Genomic DNA, 26,076 nt, shown 5'->3' on the forward strand with positions numbered 1-26,076 from the left:
GGAATGTTCTCTGTCACAAAGTCGTCAAGGCCACATTGTTGATGTCTGGATTTGGAGGAGCTGTGTTGGACTGGGGTGGACTAAGTTAAAAATTTCACAACACCAGGTTATAGCAATTTATAGCAAAAGATTACTGTGATACAATGATACATTGAACACCGTGGGCGGCACGGTGGCACAGTGGTTAGCACTGCTGCCTCACAGCGCCTGTAGACCTGGGTTCAATTCCCGACTCAGGCGACTGACTGTGTGGAGTTTGCACATTCTCCCCGTGTCTGCGCGGGTTTCCTCCGGGTGCTCCGGTTTCCTCCCACAGTCACAAAGATGTGCGGGTCAGGTGAATTGGCCAAGCTAAATTGCCCGTAGTGTTAGGTAAGGGGTAAACGTAGGTGTATGGGTGGGTTGCGCTTCAGCGGGTCGGTGTGGACTTGTTGGGCCGAAGGGCCTGTTTCCACACTGTAAGTCTAATCTAAACCTAGATTGTTAGATGAAAGACTTACATTGAACAAACGTAGATTGTTAAGTCTTTCATCTAACAATCTAGGTTTGTTCAATGTATCACTGTAATCTTTTGCTATAAATTCTGTCTCTTGTGGTCCTGCTTTGTCGCTACCTGATAAAGCAGCACGTTGCAAGCTAGTCCTTACAAATAAACCTGTTTGACTATAACCTGATGTTGTGATTTTTAACTTTGATGTCTGGAGAAAGAGTTATGTCATCGGTGCTGTTTCTCCCTCTCATCCAGAATTAGAAAAGTTTATCAATCTTGTTTCCAATTTCCACCCTACTCTCTCCTTCACTTGGTCCATCTTTGATTCCTCACTTTTCGTCAACATCCATTCCCATTTCTCAGGATAAACTGGCCACCAATATCCAGCACAAACCTGCTGACTCCCACAGTTACTTTGACTGTACATACTCACACCCTGCTTCCTGTAGTGAGTCTTCCATTCTCCCAGTTCCTCTGTTTCTGTTGGATCTATTCTAATGATGCTATCTTCTACAAGGCAGTCACTAAAATATCCACCTTCTTCCTCAGCTGAGGATTCCCCACCACGATGGTTAGTAGTGATGCCAGTGTTTCTCATCAATTTAAATTGACCTTGCCAAAGAAACACTGGTATCACTACCAGGAAAATCAGGACCATGAACTCGAGACAGCTCCAACGTCATCAGCAAAGATAACATCCTCAAACTAGTAGATCTGTGCCTCACCACCCACTTCACATTCAATAACAAAACCTACAAACAGTGACTAATGAATCTAAAGGATCCATTAGATACTACCCACAAAACTAACGTCATTTACAAGGTACCATGCAAGAACTGTTTTTTAAAAAAACACTACATCGGACAAACTAGCAGGAAGTTTGCCACTAGCATACATGGATGCCAACTGGCCACCAAAAGACATGACCCACTATCACTAGTTTCTATACATACAGACAAAGTAGTATATCATTTTGACCGGGACAACACACACACATCCTAACACATGCATGAGAAACAAAGACATGCATGAGAATTCTTAGAGACATGGCATTCTAACCAGAACTTCATTAATAAACACATTGATTTAGATCTTATCTACCTTCCCTTGCAAAACAAGAAGCAGAAATGACATCACCCACTTTAAGAAACCAAGATATACCACCAGAACTTCACCAGAGGCTTACACTAGGTAACATTATCAGTGAATGTGACAAAGTCTGAAAACAAACCTTCAAGCTCAGAGAACTAACTTCATATTTCTACCCCTTATCCTTTGAATCAATAGTTAAGAAGCTTAAATTGCACATGGAGGTAAGACAACTTTTGAAAAGAGAAGTTACCTTTAAGAACTGATTATTGTAGATGATAGAAAACTGAGATAGAAACAGGAAATATTTAAAATGCTCAGCATTTAGTGAAAGAGAAAAGGAATTGGTGTTTCCAGTTGATGACCCTTTCAGTGCCACCACAGATGCTGATGGACTTTCTGAATATTTCTAGCAATTTTTATATAAAAACTTAAATTTGTAGTACAGCTGTACTGGCTAAGTTATAAACAGTAACCACTATTTTCCTTTTCCATTTTTGGTTGATGAAAGTACAAAGCCAGCCCAATGTTGCATTTAAATTTGCAAATCTTGTGTAACTGTTGGTTTGTTGTTAGATTCTCTTTACCTCTTTATATTTGATGGCTTGTTTGTGTAGGTAGTCCTATGAAATTAAGCCTGGCAGCAGAAGAAGTGGCTACCTTCTATGCTAAGATGCTGGATCATGAGTATACTACAAAGGATGTCTTCAGGCAAAACTTTTTTCATGACTGGAAGAAGGTATGTCTCTCTCAATTGAGAAATATAAAAAGGGTAAAACCTAAAATTGAAGCGCAGAATCAAAGGCCATGACTATCTGACAAATTATTAATTAAGTGTTGCAAAGCTTGGACTTTAAAAGAGTGTGGATTAGAAGAATGGACAGAGACGGAGTTCTGTGTTTTAAGGTCCAACTGAAAATGACTGAAGTGATTTACATATGTTTGATTTGAGACAATTAATTTCTTTGAATATCAATGTTTTAACAGGATGAATGTAATTCATTAGGAAAAAAAGTGCACGTGAAATTTAAAACTTAAAAAGTCCTGTAAATCTGAGCATTAGTGAACAGGCAAATTAAAACTGCAGGTTTATAAACTTAACGAAAACTGAGAGCAAACCCTTACACATCTTGCTTTGTATCTATGGTTACTTCTGCAAATGTTGTTACACTCCCTGAACTGAATCTAAGCTGGTCCAGCGTAAACCACAATGTGAACGGTACTTATACTTTGTTTTAAATCATTTATTCTTAGGTTATGGACAGGATTGGTAAGCTCCTTTCGCTGTCTATATGTAGTAACTTGAGTAAGTGCAGTAATAGGCCTCCTTGAGTCACTACACATCCTCCTACAATAAATGATTGATAAGAATAGCAGAAATTTGGAATTCACTTCTGCAGATGGCAATTTTAGATAACTTGAGTTTTAAATGAATAATTTAAGGTTTTTATTGGTCAAGTCCTCAAAGAATATAAGACAAAGGTAGTTTTCTGGAGTTTGGTCACTGATCAGCTATGATCTCACTGAATAGTGGAACAGTTCAAGGGCGTTATGGCCTGCTCCTGTTCCTCTGTTCATGGTAAGACATCCCTTTGACCTAGTAATGAAGATGGGAAAGCTATATAAATTGGAGGGACCTTGCAGGTAGATTCATTCCAATGATTTGACAGTTTTGGTATTGAGGGTTGAGGATTTGAAATGCTGTCAAGTTGAGATTGAGGAATTGTGCATCCTGTTTTTTGGTATCTACTCCACACGAATTGCAGCGCTAGTAGCGGAGTATGAATATTATCCCCTGTGGAAAGGGCACCAGTCAAATGAACTGGTTTGTCCTGGATAGTTTTTATAATGGTGTTGGTAGCTGCACCCATCTTAGTGAGTGTATTCAATATCTATAAGGTTCAAGTCTGTATTATAGTGGAGGTGCTTTTTGAATATTCAAGGAGGGAAATAACTGAAAATAGTTTGATTCTGCACAACCTTGTTGGATTGACTGGTCAGATGAGGCTTTAGGTTATGAGTGATTTTCTCCTCCAGCAAGTAGTGATATTGCTGTATTCAATTAAGTTGATGTCATTGAAGATTTAAGGAGATAGTTGTTCGTTGAATAATATTTTGTCAAAATAGGGAAGCAATTAACCGTGGTCACTTGTGTTAGATTTTAATTCCAGATTTCACCATCTGCCATGTTGGAATTTCTCTCTCATTCCAATTTATCTATGCAAAGCAGTAGAAGAGGCGGGAAGGTTGTGTTGGGAAACTTCCTAATCTGGCAGACCTGACCCTTTAAAAAGGCTGCTACCTATTCTATTTTTCTCCTGGGAGATGAGCAGAATGAAAATATCAGAGTCAGGTTTTGGTGGCCATAGAGATTGAGATTATTAAGTAAAATTATCTCCCTCAGAATCTTGTATGTTTCAATAAAATCACACTCTTCATTCTTATAAACTCTAACAAGTAAAGAGTAACCTTTTCAGCCTTCAATCCCTTTATCCTAGTAATTTTTTTTCCCCCAAGGCCAATATATTCATTTTTAAATATAGGGACCATTACTGAACAATACCTCCAGGTGCAACCTCACCAATACCCTCTATAGTTGCAATAAGATTTCTCTGTTTTAAAATTCCAACCCCTTTGGAATATCAGTCAAAATTCTAATTGCTGCCTTAATTGTGTTGCACTTAAATACTAACTTTTGTCTTTCACACAAACACACCTAAATGCCTCTGTTGCACTTTTGAAATTCAACTTTCTTTCCATTTAAATAAGTCTTCCAAAGTGAATAACCTCATTCTTTCCTACATTAAACTCCCATCAGCCAAGTTTTTGCCCACTCACTCAACTATCTATATCCCTTGCAAATTTCGTACGTTCTGATCACAGCTTGCAGGTTTTGATGTTCTCGTGTATCTGCTGCCCTTTTTACAAAAAAGTCCAAAACAAAAGATAAAGAAAGTGGTAAAGGAGAGATGGAAATGTAAAAATGGGTGACAAAAGGAGAAAATGGGTCTACTTTGCTGAGCGAAGTCAGCAACACATGGTCTGGGGCAAGTGCTGGATGAAAGAAAAAATGCGAAATATTGAATCATAGAGACTGTAAAGTGCCAAACTGGGAAATGAGATATTCCTGTAGCATCTGCCTGACATTCTTTAAAAGTAATAACAGGCACCAATGCTGACCAACCTGCTGAATTCTTCCAGCAAATTTTGTTTTGTGCATTTGACTGTTTTGTTTTGAATTCCTAATTTCAGACTGGGTTTCCACCATGGTTCATGCCTCCTTTTTTTACCTTCTGAGAATTCACAAACCTTGTCTGCTTACTGAAAGAAGCTCGACTCCATTAAAATTATGTAGCATTTAAACTGCCCATGCCTATGGTAAAGCAGTCAAGGGTGGAATTGGTGTATTTGAATGGCTGAACTTTATCCATGCCCATCAAAATTGTGAGAAACTGGAATGGGTTGAGAATGAGAGAATCTGGTCCCACTCGTATTTTTATAGGGATCTTGAGTCACCCAACTTTGCAGAAATTCAGTCTGCAACCTTTCATACAAACTGAACAGTTAAGACTTTCCCTGTGGTGTGATGAACTCAGATTCTGTGTACTAGAATGTTACATCTCAGCTATTTAAGAAATTTTGAAACTTCCAGTCTTCCTGTTGGTATCTATTACACAACCTAATGATGTGATGCAGTTTGACTTTAATACATCAAGTTTCATGCTTGGAGCTTTTATAAATTTTCCAATAATCTGATATGGATTCTGCTGAGCTGACATTTTAGCTATTGTTTGTAACTGAGCATTAAGCGTCAAGATTGTGCAGGTAAATAGTGGAAGTAAATGGATTACTAAATATCACTAGTTTGAAACTTTCTTCACTCCATTTACTCTGTGGGTAAAACAAAATAGCTTGTTTAATTTAAGTACCTGTTATTTGAATGCATTACATCCCACTATGCAATTTGATAACTATCAGCCATTGTCATAAATTATTCAGATTATGACTGTAGTGACACAATATATGGTTCTACTGTGTGACTATAGAAGACCTGGAATGATGCAGATATGTTATGCAAAGATAGTGTTAGGTCATATTTAGCTCTGCCTTTGACCAAATAATAGACTATAGAATAAGCTGCCTGCTTATGCAATCAGTGACACTGCATTATTTCAAAGAGCTAAATCATCTCCTGACTCAGATCACCCCTTACAAAAGACAAAGAAATAAGTTAGGTGACAAAAGGTTGGGGGAGGGAAAACCTCAAAAAAAAAGGGATTGCACATTTAAGACCAAGCTGAGAGGAATTCCTTGTCTGAGCATAGTAAATCTCTGAAATTCTTTAACATAGAGGATGGCTGAGGTTAGTTTGTAAAGTATATTCACAGTTGAGAGAGAGAGATTTTAATCAGTAATGGAATCAAGAGTTATAGGGGAAACGGCAGGAATGTGGATTTGAGGATTATCAAATCAAAGCAGACTTGAGGGACTGAATGGCCTTTTTCTGCTCCTATGGCTCATGGTTCAGTGTGCAGAATAAAAGATAATATGGACTCCTGGTCAACTTTTACTTCTCCAACAGGAATGGAGAGAGATGTCCAGATTGTCATCAAAATATTTGGATTTTTTTTGTCTGACAGTTTTAATTTTGTGCACCACCATATACAGAATGATTTGATAGCAAAGCACAGCTTGATTTGATTGCTGCTGCCAACAAAAATAGAAGTTTGTGAACTACTCTTAGCAATACATTCTGTGTTAACATAACAGTCATTTACTGTTTTGGCCTTCCACTTGAGTGCAGGAAATGAATGAGCAAGAGAGAAAAATAATCACCGACCTAGATAAATGTGATTTCACACAAATGCATCAATACTTCACTGAAAAAGCAGAGGCCAAGAAAGCATTGCCCAAGGAAGAGAAACAGGTGAGAAAACATTTTTAGTAAAAGTTTTTTTTTAAATTAACTTCTTGTCCCTCGAGTCATTGCATGCTAAAGTATAATCTTACAGGTACTAGCACCTCACCAAAATGATCGATCTTTGTTTGAGAATAGAGACTGTGAATGCCAACAAACGATGCACAATAACCGTTAAGCACAAACCTGACCCTTTGTTAAAGTTTGAGTTAGATTTTATTGTCACGTGTACTCAAGAATAGGAGTGCAGTGAAAAGTGTACAAGGTCACCATTCTTCAGCACTACCTTGGTTATTAAACCAGAAATTTTAAAAAACAAAAAATAATAATAAAAAGGGCAAAAGTGGTAAAACATCCAGATCTTAAAGTCTTTAAGTTTTATTTTTGTGGATGTTGTGCCATGGAATTGGAAATAAATCAAACTAGCAACACCTTTTTCTCTGGAAAAGAGAGCAAGAGAAAGTGAGTAACAAGTACTAGTTAGTCTAAGATCAGTTGTGAGAAAACTGGGGACAAAGTATGTTAGTAAGATTTATACGAATTGCTCCATCAGAATTCAGCATTGGGTGAAATGGTCTCTTCCATTGTTATGAGCTTGTATGGACACTTATTCCTAATTCCACAGTCGTCTTGTGGATGAAGCAGTTTGATTCATTTTAGGGCCCAAAGGGCAGCTTACTCCTGAAAACTGGAATTTTCACCATTTCAGAGCAGGTATTGTGCATGCCATTATTTTAATGAATAAATCTTTCTTCCTAATCTACCCATGGTCCATCCTTGTCAATGTATGACCACAGCTGGTTAATATTCTATTGCTAAGATTTTTTTTCACTTGTGGAAGGTGGGTATTATTGCCTATCCATAAACAACCTAGAGAAGGTGGTAATGAGCTACCTTCTTGAACCACTGCAGACCATGTGTAGGTAGACCCGCAATGCTGTAAGGGAGAGATTTCCAGGATTTTGTCGCAGCAACACTGAAACATACTTCAGTGTAACTATCACTACTTCCTACTATTCACAACCAGTAGCAACCATTTTGCATCTCAATCCCTCTTTCAGTACTGCTGGCGTTCCCTTTTATCTTTTTCCCTGGGCAACTTCACCATCACCTCATCTCTTAAAAGGTAAGGACTATGATGATGAGTTGTCATATTTTCCAGCCCACCTTTCAGTTTTAAAGATGAGTCATCTTGGGCTGAATGTTAGCTCTTTCTCTCTCCAGCCATGCTGCCAAATTGGCATTTCTCATATTAGTTTTTTCCTATTGTCAGTCTGTGTAATGAACTCTGCATTTCAGTAAGCCAAATGCAGAACGGGTGAAGAATGTGCATTGTTCAGCAAATGAAATATTGCATTCAGAGCTGAAGATTGCTTTCCATTTTTTTTTGTGTAACTGACTTTATTTTTGAAAGTCTGTCAGGCTTCCATATTCACAGCCCAGTTCTCTCCTTTCCTTAAGCTGACATCACAAGTTAAATATTATTAGCCAATGTCATTTGAGAGGAATTTCACTGAGGGAATGTTTAGGACAAGAAATGCCAAAACGCCATACAAGTTTATTAGGAGTTGCTTTGAGATGAAGATCAAAGGAATCTTAACTCTGCAAATTGTTTATTTAACACAGAATCCAAAAACAGTTGATGGAAAGCTCAACAGGCAACGTCTTTGGACAGGAGTCAAAGTCAATGTTTCTGTACAAGTGACCCTTCCTCAGGACTGATGGTAGCTAGGAAAATGTTGATTTGTACACTGAAGATAGGGTTGGAAAAGGGGGTAAGGAGGAAACAATAGGTGGGGTAGAGTCCAAACAGAGCAAAGAACAGTTGGATATACAAAGGATAATGATCTGGCTCGAAGGATGAATAGCTATTAGCGGGGATTTTCTGCAGCTCCACACAAAGGCTGCCTTGCTGATCTTTGAGGGGCCTTATTCTCTCCATAGCTATGCAAGGTTTGTGAAGGTTTGTAACTCAGGTTGAGGTTTAGGGTATAGCTTTGCTCGCCTAGCTGTAGGTTTGATATCTGGACGTTTCATTACCTGGCTAGGTAACATCAGTGGCGAACTCCAAGTGAAACGAAGCTGTTGTCTCCTGCTTTCTATTTATATGTTTGTCCTAGATGGAGTTCCTGGGGTTTGCGGTGATGTCATTTCTTCTTCGTTTTCTGAGGGGTTGATAGATAGTATCGCTTCACTTGGAGGTCACCACTGATGATGTTACCTAGCCAGGTACACTCTCCCTAGTTATCCTTTTGTCCTTAATGTATTTGTAAAAACCCCTTGGCTGCTCCTTAACACTATTTGCCAAAGCTATTTCATGTCCCCTTTTTGCCCTTCTGATTTCCCTCTTAAGTAGACTCCTACTGCCTTTATACTCTTCTAAGGATCCACTCGATCTATCCTGTCTATACCTGACATATGCTTCCTTCTTTTTCTGAACCAAACCCTCAATTTCTTTAGTCATCCAGCATTCCTTATACCTATCAACCTTTCCTTTCACTCTAATAGGAATATACTTTCTCTGGATTCTCGTTATCTCCTTTCTGAAGGTTTCCCATTTTCTAGCTGTCCCTTTACCTGCAAACATCTGCCCCCAATCAGCTTTCGAAAGTTCTTGCCTAATACCATTAAATGGAGAATGGCCAATTTTAGAACTTAAACCTTTCTATCACTATTTTAAACTAATAGAATTATGGTCGCTGGCCCCAAAGTGCTCCTCCACTGACACCTCAGTCACCTGCCCTGCCTTATTTCCCAAGACTAGGTCAAGTTTTGCACCTTCTCTAATAGGAACATTTCTGATACTGAATCAGAACACTTTCTGTTACACACTTAACAAATTCCTCTCCATCTAAATCCTTAACACTATGGCAGTCCCAGTCTATATTCAGAAAGTTAAAAAATCCCCTACCATAACCACCCTTATAGATAGCTGAGATCTCCTTACAAGTTTGTTTCTTAATTTCCCTCTGACTATAAGGAGCTCTATAATACAATCCCAATAAGGTGATCATCCCTTTCTTATTTCCCAGTTCCACCCAAATAACTTCCCTGGATATGTTTCCAGGGAATATCCTCCCTCAGCACAACTGTAATGCTATCCCCTTTCAAAAATGCCACTCCCCCTCCTCTCTTGTCTCCCTTTCTATCCTTCCTGTAGCATTTGTATCCTGGAACATTACCCTGCCAATCCTGCCCATCCTTGAGCTATGTTTCTGTAATTGCTATGATATCCCAGTCCCATGTTTCTAACCATGCTCTGAGTTCATTGGCCTTCCCTGTTAGACCCTTCAGTTTGAAATAAATGTGGTTTAACTTATTAGTCCTATCTTGTCCCTGCCTGCCCTGACTGTTTGACTCCCATGTTCTCAGCTGTACCAGTCTCAGAATGATCTCTTTCCTCACTATCTCCCTGGGTCCCACTTCCCCACCTTACTAGTTTAAATCCTGAGCAGCTCCAGTAAATCTTCCTGCCAGTATATCAGTCCCCTTCCAATTTAGGTGCAAGCCCTCCTTCTTGTACAGGTCACTTCTACCCCAAAAGAGATTCCAATGGTCCAAAAATGTGATTCCTTCTCCCATACACCAGCTCCTCAGCCATGCATTCAACTGCTCTACCCTCCTATTCCTGCCCTCACATGCTTGTAGCACCGGGAGTAATCCAGAGATTACTACTTTCGAGGACCTCCTTTTTGAATTGCTGCCTAGCTCTCTGTAATCTCCCTTCAGAATCTCAACCTTTTCCTTTCCTGTGTCGTTGGTTCCAATGTGGACAATGAACTCTTGCTGGCCCCTCTTCCACCTTGATGACATTCTGCACCCTCTCTGAGACATCCTTGATCCTGGCACCAGGGAAGCAACACCATTCTGATTTTTCGCTGCAGGCCACAGAAATGTTTGTCTGTACCTTGGACTAAAGAGTCCCCTAATGCAATTGATCTATTGGAACCCAACGTACCCCTCATTGCATTAGAGGCAGTCTCAATACCAGAAACTTGGCTGTTTGTGCAACATTCCCTGAAAATCCATCGTCCCTTACGTTTTCCAAAACAGCATACTTGTTTGAAATGGGTATAGCCGCAGAAGGCTGCTGCACTAGCTGCCTACCTCCCTTACCTTTCCTGGAGTTAACCCATCTATGTGACTGTATCTGAGACTTTCACCCCTTCTTATAACTGCCATCCATCCCATACTGTTGCTGTTGCAAATTCCTCATTGCTTCTAACTGTTTCTCCAACCGATCCATTTGATCTGATAAGATTTGCAACCAACAGCATTTATGGCAGATATAATCCGCAGTAACCCTTAAACTCTTTAAACTCCCACATCTGACAAGAAGTACATATCACTGCAAAGGCCATTTTTGCTCCTTCACAATCTACAGACCCAGAAAATAACTGTCTTATTCCTTCACTAAACACTGCCCCAGGTTAAATTAATAGTTATGGCTTATATTTTAAGTTTAATCAAGAGATGTATCTCTAAAAACATATAATCAAGAAAGGACCCACTCCACTCACTACTGCAGATTCTCTGTAGGCCACACTTAAAACTATGATTAACTTCTCTGATTCTGTGCTATGTACTTCGCCCAACCATTCCTTCAAGATCAGTTGTGAATTTCACTGTTTTGTTAATTTTCCCAAACGCACCCGATGTACAGGGATACATGAATTCAAACAGCAAAGACAGTAACTGTGCAGGTTCACTGTTGTCAGTTTTTCTCTCTCTCCTGCACTGACCTCACCATGTGTTTCCTTTCTGTTCTTCTCCCTTTTAAAACTGCAGTTTTGACTTTTTTTTTCCAAAGTTCCAAAACAACGTAACAGCAAATGAAACAGTCGTCCATATTAGCCAAAGGGGTAGAACTTAAAGGCAGGAAGGTTGGTTTGGCAATAGCTAGAGTGTCTGCTTCTGGATTTGACATCATAGGAGGAATGTGATTGCGGAAATTTAGTAGATGTTGCCTGAGCTGGATGGTTTTAGTTATGCAGAGGTATTGGAAAGACCAAACTTGTTTTCCTTGGAACAGGGACGACTGAGTGGGTGATTGAAATGTATAAAATTGTATTGGGCCATAGGGTTGACAGCAAGAGGAATCAATGACCAGACGGCATAGGTTAAGGTAAAGAAGAGTCTGAGGGGATTTGAGGAAAATCTTCCCTCAGCATGGTGGAAATCTGGAATGTAAGAGTGATATAAATTGACTTCCATAATTTCTAAGAAATATGTATATGTAGACTTCCAATACCAAGGCATATTTGGCAATGGGCCAAGTTCTGGAAAATGGCATTAGTATAATTAGATGATTTGTTTTTGACTGGTGCAGACTCTATAGAAGACCAGCTGCTGTAGACCTTGGACAGCTTATGAAGAAAATAGACCGACAGGAAGCTGGAAGAACACAGCAAGCCAGGCAGCATCATGAGGTGAAGAAGTCAATGTTTTGGGTGTTACACCTGAAACATTGACGACTTTGCCTCGTGATGCTGCCTTGCTGGCTGTGTTCTTCCAGCCTTCTGCCTGTTTACGTGTTTACATTGGATTCCAGCATCTGCAGTTTTTTTTGACTCTATCCAAGCTGATGAAGAAAAGCAGATCAAAATTATGATACATCAAATGAAAGCGCGAAAGCAGAAATTAAGTCATTGCTTGATTAATTCAAATGTAAACGTTCATGAGAAAATTACAACTGAGTACAACAGTTTACAAATCCGATGCTTGCTAATCCAGCCCTGAGACTTAATAATCTATACAAAGCATGACTATAAAAGGGGAAAATATCTAGGGTCTTTGCTGTGAGTACTGCCTTACTTGAAATGGATAGCTAGTGAGTTTGAGCTTAAAAATGTGTTGCTGGAAAAGCACAGCAGGTCAGGCAGCATCAAAGGAGAAGGAGAATCGACGTTTCGGACAAAAGCCCTTCTTCAGGATTTCCTGCAACACACTTTTAAGCTCTGGTCCCCAGCATCTGCAGACCTCACTTTCTCCTAGCTAGTGAGTCTGGGTATGCCCACATGCAAATACTCTGGAAATACTTGATGTCTTGACTCCTACATGCATAATGGAAACTCAGAACTACCTGTGTATCTATACTCCCATGGGATCAGGGACAAAAGGTCATAATTAACTTCAGACTATCCAGTTAAAAACGCAATCTTTTCCTACAGAAACTAAAAGTAGAGCAAGATGTAATCGCTGAGATACATGGCTACTGTGTAATGGATGGACATCGGGAGAAAATTGCAAACTTCAAGATTGAGCCTCCAGGTCTGTTTCGTGGACGTGGCGACCATCCAAAGATGGGAAAACTAAAGAAAAGGATCATGCCTGAAGATGTCATTATCAATTGCAGCAGGTAAGAAAGTATACATGATGTCTAAAATAAAATATCAAGAACAAACAAATCTGATTTTGGTTCCCTCATAACTGTCACATTTTCTTTTTCCATGATGCCAATAATTTTCCCGATTTTGGAGATGCTGGTGTTGGACTGGGGTGTAGCTTTGAGTTTGATTTTTTTTTCTTGTGATAACTGCTTATATTTGACAGTAATCGAGAACCTTCCTGTGTTTGCTTTATATGAAGCAAAAGCAAACCCTGGTCCCTTGCTTATAACGATTAAAAGAAAAACTTTGGGAATTGTTAAGACTTTGGGACTGGGTTCCATCACTTTTATGTCTGGTTTACTTTTAGCTCAGCTTGATGTAATAACAGCGTTTCTAGTCTCTAGTCATCTTCTCTGGGTTTTTTTTCTCTCTCCCTTGTATTAAGATAACTCAACTGACAATATGCTCCCAAGATGTCAATTATAAAGAGCGGGATCCAGTGTAATTGTTGCACTTTAATGCCGAGGTGAATATGGGGTCAAATTGAAAAGCTTCCGATAGGTGAGGTGACTGGGCAGTTTGAAGCTGGATTTCAGTGCAGCTTTCGACAGACTGGTTCCCAGTATAGGTACACGATCCTTTTATCGAAAATCTGAAAAGTTCCGAAATCGAAAACTTTTTGTTTCATGAAGTGTGCAGCGACATTTTGGCATGCAAACAGATGACCCCACTCCATACCAATTCGAACCACATCACTCAGATGTGACATGGCATCGTAGCCCAGAACTGGCAGACGTCAATTGTGTCTCAGCTCTCATACTATTCACATGTGCGTCTACTATTAGGTGATTTTTTAAAAAAACTTTACTGGGAAAGTGTCATTTATTCTGATTTCTGAAAAACAATAGGCCCCAAAGATTTAGGATAAAGGATTGGCTACCTGGTATCTTAACTGCTGGGTTGGTGAAAACATATGTTGTTGGAATCAGTGTACCCATGCTCCTGAGAAAACGGTTTTATAGTTCTATGTCAAAGCAACAGGTATTAAACAATTATTTACAGTAAACTTAAAACATCTTAATTCAGCATATATTTTAAGTAAATTTTAAAATTTGCATTCTGCATAAGAATTTCTTTTCGGCCATGGGGAATTCTCTACTGTGGAGAGAAACAAAGGGAATGTTACTGAACTTATTTAAGGCTGAGTTTGATTTTTGATAGTCAAGGGTTATGGAGGACAGAGTGGATTTGAGACCTCTGTCAGATCAGCCATGATTTATTGAACAGCAGAGCCAAATGGCCATCTGCCCATAATATAGAGTGCAGGAGGTTACTTGTCACCTACTAACTGGTTTGCTGAGTTTTCATTGAGTTGCTTAGCTCACATTTAGTTTGAGTTAGTCTAACTTGTTCAACATGTGTGTTTTTGACTGTAGTAATATAATCTCATTTTATTCAGAGATTCCAATATTCCAGAACCTCCAAAGAATCACCACTGGAAGGAAGTACGTTTTGATAATAAAGTAACTTGGCTGGCATCATGGACAGAAAATGTTCAGGGGCTACTTAAATATGTCATGCTCAATCCAAGCTCAAAACTTAAGGTCTGTATTCCCTTAATGTCTGTCAAGTTTCTTACTGTTATGTGGCTCAAGACTTCTCATACTATCTTGTTCTTTAAATTGTTCTTTCTTGACCAGAAGTGAGTAGAATGGTTTCCTTTTCATCTTGCCTTCCTGACACACAGGTTTTCAAAAACAAATTTAGTAACTTGTTGGAAAAACTCATCTGCCTCACCAATGTCCCTTCTATGTTTATCTGGTCTGGTCGACATGTGATTCCAGACTGTCAGCAATATCCTTCACTGTTAACTGCCTTCTGAGCAATTGGGGATGGACAATAAATGCTGGCCTAGATAATGACACCCTCATCCTATAAATTAATTTTAAAAACCCAACTTTTGTTTAGTTAACTAATTTTGTAGTTTGGGAGCAGATTGAGAATTTGTAGTGTGATGGATAAGTGGAGTAGAATTAGTGGCTAAAAGACACAAAATAACTAGGTTGGGAGAATTTATCTTACTGTGGAGTGCTTAGAAAATCCTGTTGCCTTATTAAGAACAGTCGTAGGAGCAAATTGTAGTAATACAGAATTGGTACAGTTCAGAAGGAGACCACTCTGCTCATTGTGTCAGCACTGGCTCTCCGATGAACGTTAACAACACGGTGCCATTCTCCTGCTTTATCCACCTACCTTTGCACATTGATAATTACCTGATACCCTCTTAATAGTCTCAACTAACTTTACAAGGTTAAAAACAATGACTGCAGATACTGGAAACCAGATTCTGGATCAGTGGTGCTGGAAGAGCACAGCAGTTCAGGCAGCATCCAAAGTGCAGCGAAAGCGACATTTCGGGCAAAAGCCCTTCACCAGGAATAAAGGTAGTGAGCCTGAAGCGTGGAGAGATAAGCTAGAGGAGGGTGGGAATGGGGAGAAAGTAGCATAGAGTACAATGGGTGAGTGGGGGAGGGGATGAAGGTGATAGGTCAGGGAGGAGAGGGTGGAGTGGATAGGTGGAAAAAGAGAAAGGCAGGTAGGACAAGTCAGGTAGGACAAGTCATGGGGACAGTGCTGAGCTGAAAGTTTGGAACTAGGGTGAGGTGGGGGAAGGGGAAATGAGGAAACTGTTGAAGTCCACATTGATGCCCTGGGGTTGAAGTGTTCCAAGGAGGAAGATGAGGCGTTCTTCCTCCAGGCGTCTGGTGGTGAGGGAGCGGTGGTGAAGGAGGCCCAGGACCTCCATGTACTCGGCAGAGTGGGAGGGGGAGTTGAAATGTTGGGCCACGGGGCGGTGTGGTTGATTGTTGCGGGTGTCCCGGAGATGTTTCCTAAAGCGCTCTGCTAGGAGATGCCCAGGTTCCCCAGTGTAGAGGAGACCGCATCGGGAGCAACGGATACAATAAATGATATTAGTGGATGTGCAGGTAAAACTTTGGACGCCTGGAGGAAGAACGCATCATCTTCCCCCTCAGAACATTTCAACCCCAGGGCATCAATGTGGACTTAAACAGTTTCCTCACTTCCCCTTCCCCCACCTCACCCTAGTTCCAAATTTCCAGCTCAGCACTGTCCCCATGACTTGTCTGGACTTGTCCTACCTGCCTAGCTCCTTTTCCACCTATCCACTCCACCCTCTCCTCCCTGACCTATCACCTTCATCCCCTCCCCCACTCACCCATTGTATTCTATGCTACTTTCTCCCCACCCCACCCTCCTCTAGCTTATCTCTCCACGCTTCAGGCTCACAGCCTTTATTCCTGATGAAGGGCTTTTGCCCGAAACGTCGTTTTCGCTGCACTTTGGATGCTGCCTGAACTGCTGTGCTCTTCCAGCACCACTAATCCAGAATCAACTAACTTTACCTCCACCACACTTTCAGGTAGTGCATTTCAAATGTAAACCATTCAAATGAAAATGTTTTTCCTCACATGGCACGGTTGCACAGTGGTTAGCACTGCTGCCTCACAGCGCCAGAGACCTGGGTTCAATTCCCACCTCAGTGGAGTTTGCACATTCTCCCCATGTCTGCGTGGGTTTCCTCCGGGTACTCCGGTTTCCTCCCACAGTCCAAAAATGTGCAGGTTAGGTGGATTGGCCATGCTAAATTGCCCGTAGTGTTAGGGGCAGGGGTAAATGTAAGGGAATGGGTCTGGGTGGGTTGCTCTTCGGAGGATCGGTGTGGACATGTTGGGCCGAGGGGCCTGTTTCATACTGTAAGTAATCTAATCTAAAGCTTGCTACATTTGCAAATCACTTTAAGTTGATGCCTTTTTGTTCTCATTCCTTATGAGCAGAAAGAGCTGCTTCCCATCAATCAATGCCTGCTGTGATTTTAAAAAGTTGCATCATACTTCCTCTTAACCTCTCCCTGCTGAAAGCAATCCTAACTTTTCCAGTCTCTCCAACTGATGTTTCTCATCCATGGGAAGAATATTTGAAAAACAAGCTAAGCAGGTAAATAAATATCTGAGAGAGAAAACTTCTTAAGAGCTGGTAACAAGAGTATACCAATATCTGAAGACATAAAATGAAAGTACCATGGATGTTGGAGGTCAGAAAAGGTTTGCTGGACAAATACCCAGGAATGATTTGGGCTGCCTATCAGGAAAGGGTAGACCAGCTAGATTTTTTTAAATTCATTGGATGTGGGTGTCACTGGTTAGGCCATCTTTTATGTCCAGCCCTAATTGACCACAGGAAAGTTAAGAGTCAACCATTTAACTGTTGGTTCTGAAGTCACATGTAAATCAGACCAGGAACCAGCACAGTTACCTTCACTAAAAGGACGTTAGATAGATTTTCTGGACAATTGGCAACATCCTTATGGCCATGATTAAACTCTGAATTCCAGATTTCTATTGGATCCAAATTCCACCATTTGACATGGTGGATTTGAACCCAAGGTGTGTGTTTCTCTGAATTAATCATCTAGTGATAGTACCACTAGGCCATTGTCCCAGTCCTGAATCTGGTGGAGTTCAGTAGTGTAAGAAGCAAATTGTTTGAAATGGAAAATTCCTGAGGAGACTTAATAGGGTGCATGTGGAAAGGATGTTTCCTCTTGAGAAAATCTAGAGGGAGGAGTCCAGCTTTTAAAATGAGACTTCTCCTGTTTCAGAGATGAAACTTTTTTTTTTCATAAGAGTCTTTTAGAATCCTCTTTCTCAAGGCACTGAAAGCAGGTTCCTTGAATATATTTGAGGCAGAGGAGGTTGATTGATTGTTGATGAGCAAACTGTTCCTCAAGTAGGTGGTAATGTGGAATAATCAGATTAGCCTTGATCTTTTTTACGGGCAAAGTATACTGAAGGGTTCCTCTTATTTTGATGTATATGACTGGAGTCAGCAGGTTTTGAGGGCATGAAATGTCTCTTCATCGCGAGATTAGTGGTTGTGTCTAGACTTTGTACTTGAAAGTTTTCCTTTTTGCTCTTCTGTTGGCCAAGAACCCCCTCTGATACCTCTCAGAATTCCTTTGTGAATTCTGTACAAATTGCCTTTTCTAACATCTTTTCATAAACAAAGGGCTGATTTTTTCATTCAAATGACTTGTTGTTCCATCAGGCACATGACTTAATTGCATTAAGATCCTTTCATGTTTTTTGTTCTGTCAGAATTTTTGAATTCATACATTTTTAGAACCCATTGCTTTGACCAATGGTTAATCAAATTCTAAATGTCTCCTTTTGATTGTCTAGATAATACAATTGAATTCATTGAGCCTTCCCAATGTAATGTCCAACTGGAAATGACATTGAAAACTTAAAGGAGTTGTAAGCCACAGATTTTCACACAAAAATGTTCTTTTCACACGTGTGTTCGTTGAAAAAAAAATTGCTGTTTAGGAACAGCAGAATTGTGATAATCACATTTTCCTTCCCATCCTTTGACACACAGGTTCATAGTGATGCACAGTACGGAAACGGACCCTTTGGTCCAATTCATCCATGCAGACCAGATATCCTAAATTAAATTAGTCCCATTTACCAGCACTTAGCCCATGTCCTTCTAAACCTTTCCTATTCATATACTCTTCTAGATGCCTTTTAAATGTTGTCATTGTACCAGCCACCACCACTTCCTTTGGTAGCTCATTCCATACACGCACCACCCTTTGCATGAAAAAGTTGTCTGTTTGATCCTTTTTAAATCTTTCCCCTCAGCTTCAGATGCTCCAGGAAAAACAGCCCTGCCTATTCAGCCTCTCCCTCCAACCCTAGCAGCATCCTTGTAATTTTTTTTCTGAACTCTTTCAAGTTTCATAACCTCTTTCCTATAAGAGGGAGACCAGAACTGCACACAGTATCCCTTAAGTGACCTAGCAATGTCCTGTACAGCCGCAAGATAACATCCCAACTCCTGTACTCAATACTCTGACTAATAAAGGAAAGCATAACAAATAGACCTTCACTATCCTATCTGTCTTCACCTCCACTTTCAAGTAACTATGAATCTGCACTGCAAGGTTTCTTTTCAGCACTCCTCAGGACCTTACCATTAAGTGTATAAATCATGCCCTGATTTGTTTGACTTTTTTTGTAAATTCAAACTGCACTTCTATTCTCTACTTCAAGTTTTCAATTCTTTGCTCCCCTCATAATTTAACATGTAGTCATACAGTTGGAGGACAGTAGTTGCTTGCAAATATCTTCTGTAGATAGTGATTCATGATTGATAGAGAATGCTATTGATTTCTATAGGCAATAAACTTTTTGTGTGAGTCTCAGTTATTTTTGAGCCTTTTGACCAAGGGGCATCAAATCTAAGCTGGATGATACCTTAAACCTGCATGTTTTAAAGCAAGAATATTTGGACAGCCTCAAAAATGACTATCTCCTTTGTGTATGGCATAGACATTCTGACACCAATTTGTAAATTCTTACAGAATTATGACTTCAATTAACTATTTCCAGACCGATTTTGAGATTGAATCTGAATTCCTGTTTGGCTTTGTTCCACCCTGAATTGAGGATGAGGTGCTCTGAACCCATTTACTCTTACTCTGAAATACAATGAATTGGAATATCAAGTAATTATTTGATGAACAGAATTGACTTTGTATTTTTGTCTATTAATACTAACAGGGTGAGAAGGATTGGCAGAAGTATGAAATCGCTCGGCGCCTGAAGGACAAAATCGATGCAATCCGGAGTCAGTATCATAGAGACTGGAAATCGAGGGAAATGAAAACACGGCAACGAGCAGTGGCACTATATTTCATTGACAAGGTACAATACTTTCGTTATCATATTGTATTTTATTTAACACTGGTTTAATGTAGGGGAGATAGGAATTGTGTAGTATGACAGTGTAAGCCAGAGACAGACTAATGTTTTGGATTAGGGGACGTAGGCTTGTCTTCCGCAAAAATGCCAAGTAAGTAATTAGCAAGGGGGAAGTTGAGACTTATTGAGTACCCAAGGGGCTATCTTTTGATAATGGCTTGGTTGAAGAATTGAGTATGTGGCATCAGTCTTCACAAAGGTGCACTTAGAGAAGAAAGCAGCTATAGATGAGATAGTAATCAAAAGGTCCTTCTCGAGGATAACTAGGGATGGTCAATAAATGCTTGACAAGCCAGTAATGCCCAAATCCTGTGAATGATTTTTTAAAAAAATACCTACTAAGAATAACATTGCTAAAAACTGCTAAGTGACTGTGTCTAGATGGTATACATCCTGAAAGAAGTAAACATAGAAGTCGTAGAGTTGTTAACTAATACTGGCGTCCATTCCAGGTGATGTGGATGCAGGGCAGTGCCATAGAACTAGGGGATTTGCTAATTTTGCACCATAGAAAGGGTAAAAGGAGGAAGGTTGCCTGCTCAACATTTTAAGGCTGAGAATGTTGATGAGTATAATTATCTGGAGTAAAATAATTCTTTTTGGAAAGGCACAGCTAATCAAAGACAATTGGCATAGGTTTGCTAAAGGCAAATCATGTTCACTACAACATTTAAAAGGTATCAGGATGGGATTATGGAAAGGAAGGAGGAAAAAGTGGATGCTGGAGATGAGAGTGGAAAAGTGTGGCACTGGAAAAGCACAGCAGGTCAGGCAGCATCCGAGAAGCAGGAGTGTCAATGTTTTTGGCATAAGCCCTTGATTCCCGATGAAGGGATTATGCACGAAACGTCGATTCGCTTCCTTGGATGCTGCCAGATCTGTTGTGCTTTTCCAGCACCACACTTTCTGACATCTGAAAAGAAAGGGTTTAGAGGGGTATGGGGCAAATGGTGGCAAATGGGACTAGGTTTATTTCGAAATTCTGGTCTACGTCAATCTATTTCCATGCTGTATAGCTGTGACTAACTTGAATTTTTTTGAGGTGTTGAAACAATCAATGTTTTTCTTTAGTTTTCTCATTTTTTGGTTTGAAGTAGTGAGTTAAAGTTGAGAATCTAATTTGGTACAGTAGCTTGTTTTGAAAGGCGGAGAAGGCAAACAAACTGACCTTTGTTTATGGGAAAGATAATTGTCGGTTAATTATTGAACTAAGAATGTTGAAGACTTTTTGGCAGCAAGAAGTGTTGTGACCATCAGATATTTGAGCAGAATTAAGCATTCGGACCCATTTAGTCTGCACCGCCATTTGAGCATGGCTAATTTATTTCTCAATCCCATTCTTCTACTTTCTCCCCACAATCTTTTGATCCCCTTACAAATCAAGAACCTACCTATCTCTGTCTTAAATACACAATGATTTGGCCTCCACAACCTTCTGCGACAGAGTTCCACAGTGTCACCACCGTCTGTCCGAAGAAATGTCTCCTCTTCTCCGTTCTAAACGGTGCTCCCTCCACCTTGAGCCTGTGTCCTTGGGTCCTAGTCTCTGCTACTAGTAGAAACATCTTCTCTACGTCTACTGTATGCAGGCTTCTCAGTCTCCTGTAAGTTTCAGTCAAATGTCCTGTCCATTGAGTACAGGCCTAGAGTCCTCAACTGTTCACGTGCACTGAATGTTGCTTGACAATTGGGCGCAAATGAGTTTTAAAAGGTAATTTGTAATTAAACTTAATTTCAGGGCTAAACTTCAAGCTAAATTAGTTCTTTAATCTGGTAACTAAAAGCTGGTCTGTTTTATTGGGTGTAGTTTGTCATATTTCTGAAACAGGAGTCAGATGATGCACTTTTCGGTGAAGATGGTTAACTGAACAGCTAACTTGATCCAGTTCAGAAACACTGGTTTTGGGACATTTAAAAGAGAGGGAACATCAGTGCTGCTTGGCTAAATGAGAGTGCTTGGAAGTTGGGTGAAAACAGGGAGTTCAATGAAGCTGAAAGGTTAAGCATCACACTCGGTGTTAGTTCAAGCATTCTGAAAGTGAGATGGTCCTAATGAAAACAGCCAATTTGTAAGTGATAGCTGCAGAGTTTCTCATACAATCTTTAAAGCATAATACATTAGCTTAAATAAAGTGAGGGACTTTCAATTATAATAGAAGTGTTTGAACCAGGGAAGGCCCCTAGATTAATTGAATTAAGTTCTGTTCTCTTCAAAGGAGTAACTGGCTTAATCTAGAGAGAAGTCATGACCTCAGGCACATGGTGTGCTCATCTTGCACAACGTGGGGAGATAAAGGATGCTTCCCATGTCCCTTATATCTGCGTGTGCTAGCTGCAGTATTTGGCTAACTACTTTTGAGAGCTGGAGCTGTGGGTGGACTCACTGGAGCATTCACAATACTGAGATTTCGTGAACGTCAAGACTCAATGGCCCGTTTCTGTGTTGTATCATTTCTATGTTCTATATGACAAGCCCTTCATCCCCAGGATCATTCTTGTAAATCATCCTCTAGACCCTCTCCAACTCCTGCATATCCTTCCTTCGACATGGGACCCCAAACTGCTCACAGTATTGCAAACATGGTCTGATCAGAGCCTGAGTCTCAGCAGAACATTCCTGCTCTTGTTTTCTAGCTGGCTCTCCATGCATGCCAACGTTGCATCTTCCTTCCTAACTGCCAGTTGAACCTGCATGTTCACCTTAAGAGAATCCTGAATTAGAACTCCAAAGTTTCTTATGCCTCAGATTTTCAAAGCCTTTCCCCATTTGGAAAATAGTCTACACCTCTATTCTAGTAAAAAATGAGGTCTGCAGATGCTGGAGATCACAGCTGCAAATGTGTTGCTGGTCAAAGCACAGCAGGCCAGGCAGCATCTCAGGAATAGAGAATTCGACGTTTCGAGCATAAGCCCTTCATCAGGAATCCTACCGCTCACATTTTCCCGCTTTATATTCCATTTGCCGCTTTTTGGCCATTCTCCTAGCTTTCCAAGTCCTTTTGCAGCCTCTCTGCTGCCTCAACACTATCTGTGCCTTCTTCACCCAGAACATTAATGGAAAGCGTGAACAGTTGCGGTCTCAACATTGACCCTTGCAAAATTCCACACATCGTGAGCTGCTATCCTGTTGAAAACTTCTTTGCCTCCACACTCTGCCTTCTGTCAGTCAGCTAGTCATATATCAATAAGTTTTTTGCCGTAACACATGGGCTCTTATCTTTATTAGGCAGCCTCCTGTGGGGCATCTAGTCACAGGCTTCTGGAAATCCAATTGGATCCCATCAACTGGCTCTCTTTTGTCTAACTTGCTCATTATCTTTTCAGAATTCTAACGGATACTTGAGGCACAACCTTCCTTTGATGAAGCTATGCTGACTTGGCCCTATTTACCATAAATTTCCCAGTACTCCACAATCTCATCTTTAAAAGTGGACTTGTAAATCTTCCTAATGACCAAGGTCAGGCTAACTGGCCTAGGATTTCTTATTGTCTTCCTTCCTCCCTCTCTTCTTAAACAGGGGTGTTACATTACTATTTTGCAATCCTCTAGGACCCTTCCTGACTCCTGTGACTCTTGACAGAGTGCAACCAATGCCTCCACAATATCCTAGCTATCTCCTTCAGAACACTGGAGTGTAGTCCGGATAATTTATCAACAACTGGCAGTTGGCTGGATATTGCATTGGTTAATCATGGAGAAACCAGTGCTAGCCAACCAACTATGGAGAATGTTGGAAAAGAAAGCAAGAAACCATAGATTGAACTGGTTTTGACTGCATTCTTTGAAGAGAGGGCTGTGTGCTTGGAAGCTACTGGACTGTGAAGCTGTGTTTGAGATTTACTCTAGTTTTATATTTAAAGAATTGTTAAATATTTTGAGAAAATAATCTCTATTTGTAAGAAATCAGTGAATATTCCTGAGACCCTGTTGGAAGCTGTTTGCATTGACCAGTGAGTTAAAGCAAGGTACAATCCCACGTGCCTATAATACAACGCATTGTTTGATGATTCCATAAAGATCTGTTACTCCTAGTTGAAATTGTTATCCAACTGGCAAATTACAATTCTTTTATTTTCTATAAATTTTCCCTTAACTGTGTTCGGTATTGAGTGGAGCTTACAAACTAAGGGGGTTGGGTGTAATGATGCCCCTTAAATTGACTATATTGCTGTTCACCTTTGCTCTGCTTATTTTTTTAATTAAACTTAGTCTCTGAGATGTGTTAGTCATAATTTCTGATTAGGAACAACTGGCAAATTTCAGTATCAGTGAATTTAAAATATTCAATATGTTGTGATAGTGAGGCTGATTTTGTTTGGCTTGCTGTGTCTGTGTCATAACAGGTAACAAGGTTAACCTAATGCCATAGTTGTACTTATGGATCTCTCCACAAGAAATTTAACTTTTCATTTACTTCTTTCTATGTTACATCCACTGCTTCCAAAAGATTTCTTGGTTTTGACCTAAATTGACCCACCAAATCTTTATTAATCTTTACCTTTCTATGCTGTTAAATATTTGTGGGACCCCCTTTTGATTTCCTAATATTTTCTCATTCTCTTTGCTCTTGTTGCCTTTTCATCCCATTTCTCTGTATTCTTTAGCTGATGTTTGTCTCCTGTTCTGCTTTATTTTAATATCGCTTTGCTTTGTCATCTATAGGCAAAGTCTTTTCCCTGGGGTGGGGGAGTCCAGAACTAGAGGGCATAGATTTAGGGTGAGAGGGCAAAGATATAAAAGAGACCCAAGGGACAATGTTTTCACACACAGGGTGGTACATGTCTGGAATGAGTTGCCAGAGGAAGTGGTGGAGGCAGGTACAGTTGCAACATTTAAGAGGCATTTGGATGGGTATATGAATAGGAAGGGTTTGGAGGTACTGGCAGGTGAGACTAGATTGGGTTGGGATATCTGGTCGGCGTGGATTGGTTGGACCGAAGGGTCTATTTCCATGCTGTACATCTCTGACTCTATGGAGCTCTAGCTTTTGATGCCCTTTCTTATTTGGCCTTTGTACAAGCTAACCCTGTCTTCAAAAGTCTCTCCTTCATCATTTTCCCTTGGAATTTTTTGTAGCTCACCTGTTCGTGATCTCAAATCACTAAAATCAGATCTTTTCCACTTGGCCATTTTCACTTTCCTCTGTAGAACTAATATGTGATCAATACTGCTACCACCCTCCCTTTAATTCTTTTTGTGTCTCATATTCTGCTTTATGATATTTATAACTATTCATAAATTTTTCCAATATCTGTCCATAATTAACTTGCACCATAGCTTCTCATCCTTAGTTTAACACTTCATATTGATGAATGTGCATTGTAACATCATGCTAACCTGCTCTCCCATTTTCTTTTTCCTGTGCTGTCTATGCACCGTGTCCTTCTCTGTGGTGCTTTGTCTTGGTGCTCTTCCAAATTAGTTTGAACTCTTTGCAAATCCTAATTAACCATCTACAAAGTATATTTGTAGCAACACTGTTCAAATTCAGTCTTTCTGGCTAGTACAGGTCTTCCTACATGCCCTAGGTGTCTCAAGGCCTCCCCAGATCACAAGTTTATCTGCTGGAGTTTGCCTGCACTATCTTCCTTATTTCTGGCTATGATGTAGTGCTCGAGTTATCCATACTTTGTCATCTTTCTTTGCTATCTTTTGAGGTTAAATTGTTCAACTGAACATTTACAAATGACTGAGGTCTCTCTGTACTTAGGAATTATGGTGAATATTAACTGTTTTTAGTCATTATAACTGCAAAATTCAAGCTCTAGTCATCATACTAATGCAAGCTTAAAGAAATTCCTTTAAACGGCAATGTATTTGCCCTGCTTTGAAAATTTGAACAGTATATGGTGTTTTAAATTGTGCCTTAATTAAATTTATTTTTTCTGTTCTTTAAAGTTAGCACTAAGAGCTGGGAATGAAAAGGAGGAAGGAGAGACTGCTGATACAGTTGGTTGCTGCTCACTCCGTGTTGAACACATCAAGTTAAATGAAAATGATAACGGGCAGCAGTGTGTGGTAGAATTTGACTTCCTTGGAAAGGACTCAATCAGATACTATAATAAGGTTCCAGTGGAAAAACAGGTACAGAACTCATTTCCACTACATAACATTATCCATCATATTAACTTGCTTTAGTCTGATTTAAGTTATTTACTTAAATCTGATTGTTTAGTCCCAAAATGTGATTGATTAAAATCTCTACAAATTCTTTGAGTGATTAGTGTATCAAATTGTAATACTGAACCATGCAGATAAGCATGGGAGAGGCAATGGCATAGTGCTAATATTACTAGACTAGTAATTCAGATGTTTAAATGAATGTTCTGGGGAACATTCCACCTTGGTTCAGATTCCACCTTGACAGATGAAACTTGAATTCAGTGAAAATACTTAAATTT

General features: G+C 39.9%; 1 protein-coding gene across 3 annotated transcripts in view; it reads left to right on the forward strand.

Annotated features, from left to right (window-relative positions):
• LOC132815070 (DNA topoisomerase 1-like) overlaps positions 1 to 26,076 on the forward strand; it is a 46,315-nt gene that overhangs the window by 8,566 nt on the left and 11,673 nt on the right. For 2 of the 3 annotated variants that reach the window (XM_060823771.1, XM_060823769.1), the window contains exons 3-8: positions 2,197 to 2,318; positions 6,384 to 6,506; positions 12,668 to 12,855; positions 14,286 to 14,430; positions 19,474 to 19,617; positions 25,574 to 25,759. In XM_060823771.1, coding sequence (XP_060679754.1) covers positions 2,197 to 2,318; positions 6,384 to 6,506; positions 12,668 to 12,855; positions 14,286 to 14,430; positions 19,474 to 19,617; positions 25,574 to 25,759 — 908 coding nt within the window. The remainder of the gene's footprint in view (positions 1 to 2,196; positions 2,319 to 6,383; positions 6,507 to 12,667; positions 12,856 to 14,285; positions 14,431 to 19,473; positions 19,618 to 25,573; positions 25,760 to 26,076) is intronic. The other variant, XM_060823770.1, reaches the window with a different exon arrangement.

The sequence above is a fragment of the Hemiscyllium ocellatum genome, chromosome 4 (genome assembly GCF_020745735.1).
Source record: "Hemiscyllium ocellatum isolate sHemOce1 chromosome 4, sHemOce1.pat.X.cur, whole genome shotgun sequence".
Taxonomy (NCBI): Eukaryota; Metazoa; Chordata; class Chondrichthyes; order Orectolobiformes; family Hemiscylliidae; genus Hemiscyllium; species Hemiscyllium ocellatum.